Source organism: Pristis pectinata, chromosome 1, assembly GCF_009764475.1.
Source record: "Pristis pectinata isolate sPriPec2 chromosome 1, sPriPec2.1.pri, whole genome shotgun sequence".
Taxonomy (NCBI): domain Eukaryota; kingdom Metazoa; phylum Chordata; class Chondrichthyes; order Rhinopristiformes; family Pristidae; genus Pristis; species Pristis pectinata.
Window position 1 is genome coordinate 126,395,532 of NC_067405.1, and position 15,925 is coordinate 126,411,456.

Consider the following 15,925-nt stretch of genomic DNA (forward strand, 5'->3'; position numbering starts at 1 on the left):
TAGACCCTTTGCTTCAGGTTTGCATCTTCACCCACATGGCTCAGTGGGACCCCATAACCTGTGGTTGTATTGGACTGATTCCCATGATTCCTTGTGGTAAGTGCTAGCACTTTACAAATCAAGCTGATTGTGCTCAACTTTACACTAGTTACTTTATATCGTACAGATTCCAGCCCTAATTTACCATTACTGTTTGTTCAGTTAAGTTCAGCAAAATATGTGCTGAATTATTTACAACTGTAACGTATTAAGTCAAGGAAAGAAAGGTCAAGGTGACATCTCCACTGAAATTTTGTTGTGTAAGTTCATATGATTATGCCACAGATAAAGTACTAGTGCAATAGTCAGATCCTGTGTATGTCTGTGACATTACCACTCATATCCTTTTGCTCAATGAGAAAACAATGCTGTCTTTACAGAGTCTGGGAAATTCAGCCTTCCTCCATGATTCATCTATTGGCTCCCTTTTAGAGATCAAATGTGTCTGTGAATAACCGTGTTTCAACATATTCCCTTCAGAATCCCATGATATCAACAAACGACAGTGCAAAACCTGCCCCCACATGTCAGGACTATAAACTTGTTTATGTAATTGGGCAAATGTTACAAAGCGAAAATTCCTCAACAAGAGAAGGCTAGTGTATTTCATTTAACGTCAAATCATCAGTGTGGTCTTGTTTTGGAGTTGGAGAGAGAAGCAAATGTTCTTTTAATTATATTTGACGGTGTTTGTGTTTGTCCTCAATAATATGGAGACCTGGATCTTGTCACTGCTCAGTTTTTATTTCTTGATTGAAACTAATTGTCTAAATTTCTTTGTTGAGAGGGGAGCTCACAAATTATCCTTGGTACACCTTCTGTAGCCATCTCATCTGTCAATATTCTTTTGTAGCTAAAGCTATGGTTGGAGTTATCGAACAGTACAGCACAGGAACAGTGCTTCAACCCATGATGTCTGTGCTGACCATAATGCCAATCCAACTAATCTCATCCAATAGGTGAATCATGGAGGAAGGCTGAATATTCCTGCACATGGTCTATATCCCCCCGTTCCCTGCCTGTTCATGTGCCTGTCTAAATGCCTCTTCGGTATTGTTATCGTATCTGCTTCCACCACTTCTCCTTGCAGTGCATTCCGGTGATCTGCTGATCTCTACGTAAAAGCTTTGTCACATAAATCACTTTTGAACTTTCCCCCTCCCACATTAAAGCTACACCTGCTAGTATTTGACATTTCCAACCTGGGAAAAAGACTCTATCTACCCCATTGATGCCTCTCACAATTTAATGTACTTCTATCAGGTAGTCCCTCAGCCTCCGACACGCCAGAGAAATCAAGTTTGTCTAACCTCTTCCTACATCTAATACTCTCTAATCCAGGCAACGTCCTGGTGAAACTCTTCTGCACCCTCTCCAAAGCCTTCACATCCTTCCTGTATTGTGGCAACCAGAACTGCACAGGATACTCCAAAAGTGGCCTAACCAAAGGATTGTACAACTGCAACATAACCTCCTGACTTTTATACTCAGTACCCCAACCAATGAAAGCAAGTATGCTGTGCACCTTCTTTATCACCCTATCTGCCTTCTTTACCACCCTGTCACTTTCAGGGAGCTATGGACTTGCATCCCAAGATCCCTCTGTACCTCAGTTCTCCAAAGGGTTCTGCCATTCACTGTGTACTTTCCTCTTGCATTTGACCTCTGAAAATGCAACACCTCACACTTGTCTGGATTAAACTCGTATCTGTCATTTCTCTGCCCACCTTTCCAACTGGTCTATATCCTTGCTGTATCCTTTGACAATCTTCCTCACTATCCACTATCTGCCAATTTTTGTGTTGTCTGCAAACTTACTAATCAGCCACCTACATTTTCATCCAAATCAACTATATCACAAACAACAGAGGCCCCAGCACTGATCCTTGCAGGACACCATTTATCACAGACCTCTAGTCCAAATAACGCCCCTCCACCACTTCTCTCTGTCTTCTATGGCCAAGCCAATTTTGAATCCATGTAGATCCCATATGCCTTAATCTTCAGCCTACCATGAGGGACCTTGTCGAAAACTTTACTAAATTCCATGTATACAACACTCACTCCCCTTCCCTCACCAATCATCTTGATCACCTCCTCAAAAAACTCAATCAAGTTTGTCAGACATGATCCCACCCACACAAAACCATGATGGACTATTCCTAATAAGTCTATGCTTTTACAGATGCCAGTAGATCCTATCCCTAAGAATCGTCTTGATTAATTTCCCTACCACTGATGTAAGGCTCACCAGCCTATAATTTCGTGGTTTGTCTCTATTGCCCTTCTTAAATAGAGGAACAACATTTGTTATTCTCCAGTTCTCTGCACCTTGCCGGTAGATAAGAAGGATACAGGGATGTCTGCCAAGGCCCCTGCAATCTACTCCCTTGTCTCTCTCAATAATCTGGGATAGATCCCATTAGCTCTGGGGACTTATCCACCTTAATGTTTTTGAGAACCCTAACACCTCCTCCTTGAAATCAACATGCCTCAGAATATCAGCATATCCGTCCCTGGTCTCACTATCCTCCATGTCCTTCTCCTTGGTGAATACCGATGCAAAATACTCATTTAGTACCTCATCTACTTCCTCTTGCTCTAGGCATAAATTCTCTCCTTTGTCCTTGAGTGGTCCTACCCTCTCCCTAGCTACCCTCTTGTTTTTAATGTATGTACGCTTTGGGATTCTCTTTAATCCTACGTGCCAAAGACATTTCATGGTCCCTTTTAGCCCTCCTGATTCCCTGTTGAAGTTCTCTTCTGCTTCCTTTATAGTCCTCAGAGGTCCAGTCCGATTTCAGCTTCATGGTGAAGGTGGCCTTCTGATACCTCATAGAGATCCTCATTCTTCATGGGAGGACTGAGCTTAATTCATCCTTGGAGAATCTTGCTGATGGGCTCAAGCCTGTTCCAGCCAAAGTCTTCTATTCCATAGAGCTTACTCAATAATAGACGGGAGTAGAAACAGTTACATCTTCTGTTCCATAAACCAGTTGTAGCACCACAGTAGTTGCCATAACAAAGTTCAGGTAACTAAGTGGAAACCAGGAATTGAACCCAGGACTCTCTGTACCTGCTAATGCCTTTGCCTACTAATCATCATGGAGTTTTTAATTATCTTTAAGAGCTTCATGTGTAGAACTTGATTAAATGACACCTGGAAATTTGGGATAATTTTGAGCAAACCGACAGACGGCCATCAGCAGAATCTTATAGCCTCAAGAATACAGATTGAAGAGTTGTGTATATACCAATGTGTATCATTAGCTACTTTTTCCCTTATTATTTTTTGTATCATCCTTATTTAAAGAGCTGCAAGAAAAGTTGTAGAACTTTTCAACAATTTCTTGCTTGCTCATCAACCATTCTGGTCATTGAAGGGGTATGTCAAAAATGTCATGACAAAAAGCCCTTGAGTGTTTAGTCAACAATAACAACTTCCATTTATATTGCGCTGGTACTGAAGCAAAGAAATTTCAATGCATTTTGCTGGAAGAATACCAAGTATCTTTAGTCTCGTGTGTCAACAAAGAATTGGTGCTTAGTCTTAGTATTGGTATTACATCAGACATCAAGAAGCTTGTTTAAAGAGGTATGTTTTAATGAGCAGATATTGGGCTAGACAGGCAGAGATCGAGGGAGTGAACTCCAGAGTCACGTTGTGGCATCACAGCTTAAGCTTCAAGCTTCCTCTGTGCTGATACAAAGATCTGATTCTTTCACTTTATGAAGTCTGGCCACAATCCTTGTGCGCACAGGAACACTGTGATCTGACCTTCTGACATCCATCTATTTGCAGTGAGGTGTGAAACTTTGGTTATTGTGCCACAACACCTTTATCAGATGTTATTTCCCGTTCAGTTTACAGGAAGCTAGTGTCAACAGCCCTCTCTTACCACAGCATGATATTGAAACCACCCCAGTGTCAGGAGAGGTATTCACTTCTCATCGCTTGAACTTGAGTGCCATGTTGATATTTGCCAAGTCTTTTGCAAAAATGTTTTTGAAGCATTCATTTAGCTGCATTCTGTTTGCTCATTGAGGATAAATGCCCCAGGCTGAGTAATTTGTCACAACCAAAGAAATAAAATAAAAAATAGTGGGAGCGGTGGTGCACTATCTACAGGAAATGATTCCTAGAATGTCGCGTAATTCTTCATTTTGAGGATCCGTGCAGGAAGCCTTCCTTTAATTAATGCGACAGCACCAACTTGGCTGGTGTTTGATTTCCTGTTGTTTTTCCTTCCCCCATGTGCATTTCCTGAGCTATTTTGCAGCCACGGAGTAATATTCCCTAACCAGCGGTTGCAGGAGAGAGGAACAACACAAATTAAACTGGATTAGAGCAATAATTAAAATCAATTAAAACAGGCTTGTGCCATAAACTACTGAGAATAATACCCAACCTAACAAATTAGGGAGAGCTATACAATAGCACAGCATAAAATAAGGACATTTTCTTCTTCCTCCAGTCTCTTCCTTTCCTTCCTAAAGGCATTGGGAGTTGTTAGGGTACCGTTCTGTTGTTGATGGCATCATTAAAATTTACCCTAAGTGGTTCCTTCTCTTCAACAAATCTGAACAGACTATCTTACCTCAGGTAGCATCATGATCAACTGGCTCTGTCACCCCATCAGTAGTCACCATAGAAACTATGGCCACTGGTTCCCCTCCCCCACTTCTCTAGAATTTACTGATTTTACTTTTTTCCCCTCATACAAGGTGATGCCACATCCACACAGATTTCTTTCGGTATCAGTGGTTCTTTGGAATATGATGGTACATTAGAACTAAACTACTGCCCCAAAGCCTGAATGAATGATCTGGAGAGAAGAGTTCATATCCCATCTCAACAAATGGGAAATTTAAGTTTCATTACATAGATTTGTAATTAAACAAAAAACTAATAAGTTAGAAATATAGACATGTGATAGTGTGTATGGAAAATCATTTTCATCTTCTAGGCCAGGAGCAGTAATGGTAACAAAACTACTGTATCACCATAAGAAAAATCACCTGGTTCACTTTTGGGAAGGAAATCTAGTACCTTTACCTGATCTGTCCTATGCTAGTCTTCAGACCCATAGTAAAATAGTTGACTCCTACTTGCCATGTGAAATAGACTGTCATTCCGATTCAAGGTCTGTTAAGAATGGGCAATATATGCTTCCCTTGCCAATGATAGCCTCATCTTGTTCATAATTATAGAAAAGCGATTCATACAAACACCTGGTCAAACTGAAAACTGAGTCAGCATAACTTTTGTGTGTGCACGAGTGCATGTGTGCAAGTGTGTGTGCATACACGTGTGCTTGCATGCATGTGTGCACCCGCAAATGTGTGTGTGTGTGTGCGCGTGCACTTGCTTGTCTAACCACCGACTTTACAATGAGTGTTAAATATAAAGACGTTGGAGTAAAACATCTTCCGCAGCACAATGGAGACACAAGAGACCGCAGATGCTGGAATCTGGAGCAACAAACAATATGCTGGAAGAACTCAGCAGGTCAAACCCTGGGATTTTGACCTGAAATGTCAACAGTTCCTTTCCTCTCACAGATGCTGCTTGACCCGCTGAGTTCCTCCAGCACATTGTTTGTTACTCAGAACTTCCGCAGCATAGTGTGCAATGCAGTAATTGGTCTAGTGAACTCTGCTCTGATATTGGGCTCTGTTGAATTCAATTACAGGATTTCATCAGAAAGTTTAACACACGCATTTTACTACTTTGATTGTTTAGTGCTAACAATAGAGGATAAGCATCTACACATTTTGAATCATCACGTGTCCTATTTCACCTTTTAATAATTCCTGTAACCTCAACATTTTGGATGTACCCACTAGCTCTTTCTCTTCAGTATTTAGTTGCACCCATCAAAAATACTTTAAGCAATGTTAGAATGCTTAGCCATTTATGACTAAGGAAATTGCCACATATACCATTAATTTGTGAATTAGTTAAGGACTGCTGGCATAGATTTATAGTAAAGGAATGGTGTTTTGTGCAATGCAATATCATCACCCGTCACAAGTAGAGTCATAGAACTATACAGCATGGAAAACAGGCCCTTCGGCTCAACTCATCCATGCCAACCAAGTTGACTAACTGAGCTAGTCCCATTTGCCTGTAATAAAGCTTCAGAATTCCAGGGGGAGCTATATTTTCGTTGCTCCTGAACTCTTATTGATTTGTAATGGGGCTGTTCTGTTTGTTGCAATCTGTGTCATTGCTTCTAGTTGTCTAACTCATTAGCTGTAACATTTCAGTTTATTTTAGCAAAACTGTAATATAAACTTCCCTGATTATTCATACTTGTTTTTAAAAAGAGCCTCTTATCAGTTGCTGACCAATCTTCATGCATTTGCATGATAGAACTGCCACTTTGTAAAGGAACACCAGACGTTTCCTTTTAGGGTGAGAGGGGGGTAGGTTCAGAAGAGATGTGATGGGTACATTTTCTTTACTCAGAGAGCAGTGGATGCCTGGAATGCATTGCCTGATAGGGTGGTGGAGGCAAACTCACTGGGGTCTTTTAAGAGGGGCTTGGATGGGCACATGAATTTGAGAAAAATGGAGGGATATGGGCATTCTGTAGGTAGGAGGGATTAGCTCTGTCAGCACAACATTGTGGGCCGAAGGGCCTGTTCTGTGTTGCACTGTTCTATGTTCTATAACATAGTAATTAGCTTTGTTGGCAAACTTCAAGGATATTAAACTGCCATTGGACAAACAGGTTAGAGCTGGTTTAGTGAGTATGATATTGCGTGCAGAAAGAAATAACTTGTTTTATGAGTAAAACAAGTGCAAATGCTCAAGTTACTCTTTATGGTGTGTCAATAAACTGGAACACAGGTCGTATACCCATGAGTTCAAGATCAGGCTACATTTCACAATCCTTTTATTCTATTACTGACACTCTTACTGGAGCAAATGAATTAACAGCTTGTAGACCTGCAGGACATAGTGATGTCTACTGTGATCACTATATTTCTGTTTCAGCTGGCAACTAATCTCTGGGTTGCTTAATTTTTACTTTTACACAATACTTTAACAACAATGGCAGTGTCTTCCTTCAATAGACTTGTACAACTCACTCTATGGGACTACTGCTTGAAATTAAAATTGGGTTATGTTCTTTGTGGGTCTGAATGAGGTCAAATCTCAAACATAAGAAGGTATGCCAGAATAGTGTGTCGGATCATTAAATCCTGTTTGACAGTCAGCTGCTATGTGGCTGGGAATCTGCCCCATTTACAGTGTGAGGCAGCAGTAAGAGCACCCAGAAGCTGACATGCAGCTGATTTCAACTGCCAGGAAGAGCTTTATAATTCCTGCAGAATATCCAATATTAGTGAAGCTCTTTTCATTCCCACCCTGAGGAAATGGTGACCTCCATCATCCTCCTGCTGCTTCTGACTGGCTTTGGTTACTCTGTATTATACTGCAGTACACTGAGAGCAGCCCCAGTTTGAGTTCTCCTAGCCCTCAGTCCAAGACTGCTGAAGCCATTTTCAGTGCAGACATATCCAATTGCTCACCTCACAGAGGAGGCATGACATGGGGGCCTTCTAATCCATGGTGAGCACTGCATCATAGGATGCGGATCCTTTCCAAGTTACCTAGGACCTTTCTGTGTTTTAAATCAGGGAGTGGATTGAATAAAAGTCAGCCTGTGCCAACTCATCAGCTGGTTGAGACGCTGGGGAGCAATTAACATTCAACAGGTAATGCCCACTGTAAATTGCTGCCTTCAGTAAAAGAGGGGAGAGTGTCTTGACAAGGAATCGGGAAAGTTGGGCTGAGCTCTAATTTAGCCATTTTATAAAATCAAAGTGTAACAGTTTTGTTCTTTTTCCACCAGTTTATGATAAAAAATCCTAACAAGCGGCTGGGATGTGTCACAGGACAAGGTGGGGAGCAGGCCATTTTGGACCACCCCTTCTTTCAAGGAATCGATTGGGAATTGCTTGAACAGCGAAAAATCAAGCCGCCATTTAAACCAAGGATTGTAAGTTTTCTTACTGAAATGAGAAAGTTTGTCCCTTATAATGACTATCAAATTGCTGAAAGTTTGGTTATGGGTAAACAAGCGCATTAACACAACATAATACATCTCTGCCTGTTTCTTCTGTGTTCCTGTATCCTGCTTCAGACAGGGTACATTTTACACTGAAGTGATCATAGATGTATTTATTATGTTTTGGCAGAAGGCTTTGAAAGATTTACTGTATATACTTCGTCTGTCGAGGCAATGTTATAAAACGTACTGGAGCATATTTTAAATGACAGTCTTATCCTACTTCATTTTATCTCTTTTGTGTCTGCACAATAATATTTCAAGATTTCTTAAAATGCCAAAGCCTTTATTGTCAGTAAAACTGCTGCTTTTAGAATATTGACTGGCCAAGATGTAGGGGAAGATGCAAATATAATGATTTCCAATAAATGGGAGTCTAAGCCTCTGCATTATACTTTAGACTCTCATTATTTTTTTACTGAACCACTTCAGATAGAACCAGTTTGTTTGATTTGGCTGCTGGTGCAATGGAATCTGTCTAGTTTATATTGCGGTGCACAGAGATTTCAAAGTTTCAGACCTGGGAAAATCTATACAGCCTGTAACCACGGTTACTAAGGCTACCAGCCATGAAAGACTGAGCTTGTGCGCCTGGCTGTCTCGGACATTAACAATAGGAGCCACTAATGTTGCTCCTCCACCTCTGCCACTGGGACAAGGAATGAGCACTACCTATAGGTGATTTTTTTTCTTGCTGTTAACCTCTGTCAACAGAGCCATCCCATTTAACTCACCCTGAAGCAAAACTTCCACCATTGTAGCACTGTAAGTTAAATAAAGCATCTACAGTGCTCATTTAGTGTCAAACGTAGACAAGCTTGTGTGGATAGAGCTCATTATTGATCATTTCTATGGAGATCCCCTGAAGGTTTTAATCGATTTAGAGAAAATTAGTTAAATGAGTTAATGTCATGCTATAATAACATACATCAAAAAACCTTTTATTTATATTATTCATCAGTGGGACGTGCAGTGCTGGCAAGGCACCTTTGAATGGCCATCCCTAATTATTTTTGAGAAAATATTAGTGAGTCAGTGCCTTGAACTGGTGCAGTCCTTGTGGTAAAGGCTTTTCCACAATCCCATATAGTAAGACATTTCAGGATTTTGACCCAGTGACAATGAAAGAATGTCAATGTACTATATTTGCCAGGTTTGTGACTTGGAGGTATCTTTCAAGTGGTGGCTTTCCTATATACCTCTTGCCCTCGTCCTTCTAGATGTAGAGATCACAGATTTGGAAGGTTTCTTTCACAAGTTTCTGCAGTGCACTTTGTAGATGGTAGGTGCTATAACCATGCTGCATGGTGGTGAAGGTGGTCACTGTTTAGATAGAAGGTGGATACTAATCATGCAGGCCGCCTTTGTCCTGGATGATGTCAGCATCCTGAGTTGCTGTTGGAACCACACTCATTCAGCCAAGTAGAAAGTATTTCATCACACGCCTGATAAGTGCCTCATAGATAATGGGTTGGGATGACGTGACTCACTCAGTGCAGTTTACTCAAGCTCTAACCTTTTAAAGGCACAAAATTTATATGGCTGACCAAGTTAAGTTTCTGAACAACAGAGACCCAAAAGCAAATTTGGAGATGGCAATATCATAATGAAAGTGTTTAGGCTTTTATATTAGATGATCACTTCCTCACACACATGTGGTGCAAATGTTACTCACCACTTTTCAGTAAAACTCATCTGTTATCTGAGTGCAACACAGACCATAAGTAGAGATGGCTGGACCTAGGACGCTGCCCTGTGTATTTGCTAACACCTTTAACGAAGTGAACAGTTTGTGTACCACAGAACTAACTTGAAGTCATAGGTCTGGAACTGAAGGGAGAGGCTCGACACAAAGGGGCGGTAGTGTAGCGGTTAGCGTAACGCTATTATAGTGCCAGCGACCCGGGTTCAATTCCCGCCGCTGCCTGTAAGGAGTTTGTATGTTCTCCCTGTGTCTGTGTGGGCTTCCTCTGGGTGCTCCAGTTTCCTCCCACATTCCAAAGACGTATGGGTGAGGAGCTGTGGGCATGCTATGTTGGCGCTGGAAGAGTGGCAGCACTTGCGGGCTGCCCCCAGCACATTCTCAGTAACCCAAAAAGACACATTTCACTGTGTGCTTCGATGTACATGTGACTAATAAATAAATAAATAACTTATAAAAAACCAGACGAGGGTGATATTTAAAGTTGAATGTCCAGCTTAAGAGAGAGTTATGCATGACACACAGGATCAATCACCTTATAACATATCACATTTTTCTTTCCTGTCAGAAAACAAACAGGGACGTAAATAACTTTGATCGAGACTTCACTGCAGAGAAGCCTGTACTGACACCGATTGATGAGGCGCTTGTCCGCATGATCAATCAAGATGAATTCAAAGGATTTTCTTTCGTTGCTGAAGATGCGTGTGCATGAAATACAAAGTCATCAGTGAGGGGACAGTTTCAGAAAGCTAAGACAGTACAGCATCGCAAAGCCCACCTCAAGCAAATGGATGGTGGGGCAGAAAGTTTATACAGACAATATCCATTAGCGCTACTGAAATAAGAACTTGGCATGCAGTTTATATTGATTTTTTGTTTGTGCAACTTGTGAAACTGAGTGGGTTTGACTCATTGTCCATTATCTTTCTACCAACCAGTCTTTTGAATATCAGAACTTATGGTCATCATGAAGCAATCATTTACAAATAAGTATTGTTACAATGGATCATTAAATTATGCATCCTTCATTTGCACTTAGCTGTTTTGGTATTTAATTAGCTGTGTATCTATCAACAGAAACTGAAATTTGCTAATAGTAAGCAGTTCTACACTTCCGTAAATATATTTGACTCTTTTCAGTAGAAATCTCAAATTTCCTTCTATAGAAAGATGTCTTCAGGGATTGTCATGTTCATTCATTGGGGTCAGGAGTGGGTGGGGAGGCATATCCTGCAAACTGTTTTACATTGTATTCTGCTGACAGCTTGAAGTAGACATCAGAAGATTTTGATGCACTGTGGAAGAATTTAGCTGTGGAATGAAGAGTATGAACTGTTTTGTGTATATAAGTTATAGCTGTTGGCAAATAAATATAAAAGAATACATATTTTGTATTTAAAAGGTTTAAGATGCACCAGTTCTTGGAGTTCTACCATTTGGGAGACAGGGCACAAAGAGGCCTTTCAGCCAACCTAGTCCACATCAGCCATCAACTACCCATTTTCACTAATCTTACATTAATCCCTTTTTTTTAAAATTCTCCTCATATTATCATCAATTCCCCGCAGATTCTACGACTCACCTACGTACTTGGGGGCAATTTAGAGTGACCAGTTAACCCATCAACTCGCACATCTTTGTGATGGAGCACCTGGAGGAAACCCACACAGTCATAGGAAGAACATGCAAACTCCACACAGACAGCACCTGAGGTCACGATTGAACCCAGGTATTTGGCACTGTGAGGCAATGGTCCTACCAGCTGTGCCATTGCGCCATCCTAAACATATAATAAGATATTGAAATTCTGAAATATCATAGTATTGTATCTCATTATCATGGAGTCATAGAGTTGTACAGTACAGGAATGGGCCTTTCATCCCATCATGTCCATCCCGATCTTTTTGCCCACCTACACTAATCCTATTTGCCTGCATTAGGTCAGTATCGTTCTCTGCCTGCCTAAAAGTCTCCGGAACATAGTGACTGTATCTGATTCCACCACCTCCTCAGGCAGCATATTCTAGCTATCAACCACTCTCTGTGGGGAGAAAACTTTCTCCTCAAATCCCCTTTAAAACTCCTTCTTCTCACCTTAAACCTATGCCCTCTTGTTTTTGATACCCCATCTACTGGAATAAGATGCTGACTACCCTGTCTATGCCTCTTATAATTTTATACACTTCTTTCAGGTCACCCCTCAGCCTCCTTCACTCCAGGGCAAACAAACCCTGCCTAGCCAATCTTCTCCCCATATCTAGTTCACCAATCCAGGCAACATCCTTGGGGATTTCCTCTGCACTCTCTCCAATGCAACCACATCCTTCTTCTAGTGTGATGACCAGAACTGCGCACAATACTCCAAGTGCAGTCCAACCAGTCACAACATGATGTCCCAACTCTTGTATTCTATGCTCTGACCTTTGAAGGCCAGCATGCCATATGCCTTCTTCCCCCATCTACCTTGTGTTGATATGGACATGAGCCCCAAGGTTCCTCTGTCCATCACCATCCCTTACCATCCTACCATTTTCTGTATATGTCCTATCCTGATTTGACTTTCCAAAATACATCATTGTGACGTGAGCTTGCATGGAAAGAGGTATGAAGAATGGTCCCTGCCTGTGCTTTTTACTCAGCACTGCTAATGTCTATACTGCTGACGTTCAGATCAATTGTACATAGTTTATGTCTCATTAAAGTTGATCAATATTTTATAAATACAAACCTGTGCTTACAAATGGACAGATTACAAATTAAGTAGAAGTAAATTAGCGAGCTTCTCCTCGGCACATTGTTGATTCTCCTCACTTACAATAGGACTTTTATTTCTACTGATTCCAAAACGTGACCTCTACCATCTATAATGACGAGGGCAGCATCGCATGGGAGCACTGCCTGCAGTTTCCACTCCAAGTCAGGCACCACTCTCACTCGGTAAAGATATTTCTTATTTTTCACTGGTTCAAAATCCTGCAACTCTACATCTAACAAAGACTGCAGCAGTTCAAGAGAGTCCACAGCCAACTCCACGAGGATAGTTAGGGATGGATATTAAATGCTGGTTCTGCCTTTGTCCTGTGTAAGAATTGTTCTAAAAAATCTGTGATTATTTTGTTGCACTGACTGCTGATGAGCAACTCATTATATTCCTTTTACACCATGAGATAAAGTTGGGATAGTAAGCAGCAATTAGGCTTGTAGCTGAACTTCATTCTCTACAAAGCTGTTGCTATTTCACTGTATAAATTCAACCAAGAAGAAATATTGAGGATGAAATGTTTTTCCTTATCCACAAAATGTATTAATGTTTAGTCCACTTTAGGTACAATAAAAGTACAGACAATTTTGAAAAATGAAGTTATATTTACAGAAAGGACTGATTCATTGGAGATGATTCATCATTTCCACCGTTAGAGGATTCTGATGTGGTTACAAAGCAGAATAGCACACCTTGGGGTGTCAAAAAATTTTGGCGTGGTAGCAAGGCAGAATCAATTCAAAAACAGCCAAGAGTAAGAAGCACTCAAATTTTCATAAAACATTAAAAAGGATACCATTAACTGTAGCTTTTGAATTTTCAACTTCGCAATTATTAAATTAGATTTGCAAGATAAATAATGACCAAGTTACCATCAGGTTGTCTACCACCTTTACAATGGGTAGAATGCTAATAGTTTTCACTAACTCTGGGAATCAATTTCTCATTGATTAAACTGCAACACACCCAGACAGAAGATGAAGGAAATCCTACTGAAGGGAAAGGTGGTTTCAAAGCAAAGTTGCCTGTAACTTCCCAATCACGCTAAAGCTGCCATGTGTAACTTCTCACATCGCTCAAATGTTAGTTGTATTTTCCGGAAGAAGTCTAAAATGCACATGTATCGTCAAAGTTCAAACTCCTTGTCTTCCCTGTCTGATACTGATATGAAGACTCAGCTTTTGCAAACAGAAGCAGATGAATGCAGTGTTTATCTGTTTACTATTTGAGCATCAATGTTAATACTATTAAAAAAACAGGTTAATTCCTACATTAAAATGGTGAATAGAGAGACATGATACACATGTATTCATCCAACCAATACATCAAGTTGATGTCCACCGTTTGAGAATTTTTGAGGTGTTATGAAACTTATAAAACAAGTACAATTAGTCAGTACAGAGCAAATGAAGGAAATAATTGGTAAAATGAAGTTTCTGTTTCCAAGCTTCCAGGATAACAACTTTGTTATTTATGGCAGTAACAAGTGCTCAGATGGAAAACAAATCTTTTAAATCCTGTTAATCCTAATGCAATACCAAAGTATTAACCTATATTTATAAACTTGAGTAAATAACCATCTGTATTCTTGTTGATGTCACTCCAGTAAGGTGACAACAAACTTCATTTTAGTCAGAGTTCCCAGTTACTTTTACCCAACAGTGTAATGAATGAAAAGTTGATTCCTTTTTCCTTATTAAATGTCTACCCACCATTTAGGGCATTGAATTAATGGAAGTCAAGTAACCTACGACACTCAGACCAAGTGGCCGATATTGATTTGTGTGATTTTGCGTGTTAAATAAACCTCAGTTGAGCATGAATCTTTGTACAAGTGCAAGCATTGGGAGATGCAGAAACTTTGGTTAATATTCTCTGCAGAGCTCAATGGTTTCGAGTTCCCTTACCATGACCTTTGGAGAATCTTCAAAGCAAATTGGTTCTTTATTTACACAAGTAAGATGGTTGGGAGGCCAAGCATTAACTTTATTAGTTAATTCTGAATTCAAGTGCTGTGAAGATTTTGGCTTCAAATTGCCAACCATTCAGCTGATGAGTTTCAATGGTTCAGTGTCAGGATTTTCTGCCTGTTTATTTATTGATCTCCTTATTAGTTTTAATAGGCAGAGGAGAAAACTTGAGCTATTGAATGCTGTGTGGGAAACATCAGCCATGAGCATCAGTCAAGAGAATGGCATTTCAGAAAGTTGTATGATGTTGAGCAGATTCATTTTGAAAAATTGGGTGAAACAAAAGATTGCTATCTCAAGGTTTCTGCTATAACTTCTTACAGAAAAATCTTATTTTCAAACATCTCATCAAAGTTGGTTGTTACCACTCTCCAAAAGTGAGCCCAATTCATTATTTGTTCCAGTTATCAAGAGGACAAACAAAAGTTAAAAATAATTTTCAAATAAGTGATTACTTTCAACAGAAAGGGAGTGACTCAGCATGAGTGCACTTGTCTCACACTTTGGCTTGCTTACCAAATAGGGAAGTTTACTGCAGTTAGGATTTTGTACTGAGAGGAAGAAACTGACAGTCAAACATATGTTTGAAGTAGTGTTCTTAGAGGATTATTGGACAATTGAGGGTATCAGACAGTCTTCCCAAGATCACTACATAATAACAAATATGATGAGCTATTTGACCTAATTTAATTCATCTATCTGGACTGATCTAATATCTCCCCATCCCTTCCTTCCCATTAGTAGCATCCTACTATTTCCTAGCTGATCCAGGATTTTTGCTTCCATGTTTGTGTAGGAGGTATAATGCATACATTGACCATACTTTAGAAACAATTTTCTCTTGGTAAAATTTGTGGTAACAGTGTGACGAGAAATGGGATCCTAGACAGGCCCCTTTAAAATTCAAACTGGAGTCGTATCGTACAGGGAGGGCATTGATTGCCATCTTAGGAGAGGGCTGATCAGAGTACACATGATATTTGTGAAGTACTTATTGTGTTGGAGGAAGTGGTTATTCAAAATATTTACTGTCTGATGCTTATCTAGAGTTATGAGCATGTTGACAGCTTTTTTCTGAACCGCTTTTCTGTCTATCTAAATCTTGTGGTATAAAAGTCTTATTCAAGTTATGCTTTACCCCAGAAACTCATTTTTTCCAGCTCCCCTTCTCCACATGTCATTGACCTTTTAAAATATCCTTTCATTTTCATAGAATCCTTCAAGTAACAATCTCTGCCTCGATTTACCTGCACCTCCCCTAATATCATCTACTGCATTCGGTGCTCCAAGTGTGGCCTCCTCTACAATGGTGAGAGCAAATGCAGACTAGGTGACCATTTCGTAGAACACCTGCGCTCTGTCCATAACC

At 40.2% G+C, this 15,925-nt stretch overlaps 1 protein-coding gene across 3 annotated transcripts in view; it reads left to right on the forward strand.

Annotated features, from left to right (window-relative positions):
* Positions 1–13,006, forward strand: part of prkcha (protein kinase C, eta, a) — a 183,317-nt gene extending 170,311 nt beyond the window's left edge. For all 3 annotated transcript variants that reach the window (XM_052015892.1, XM_052015900.1, XM_052015910.1), the window contains exons 13-14: positions 7,905–8,051; positions 10,391–13,006. In XM_052015892.1, the coding sequence (XP_051871852.1) occupies positions 7,905–8,051; positions 10,391–10,537 (294 nt within the window). In that variant the 3' untranslated portion in view covers positions 10,538–13,006. The remainder of the gene's footprint in view (positions 1–7,904; positions 8,052–10,390) is intronic.
* The last annotated feature ends 2,919 nt before the right edge of the window (positions 13,007–15,925 follow it).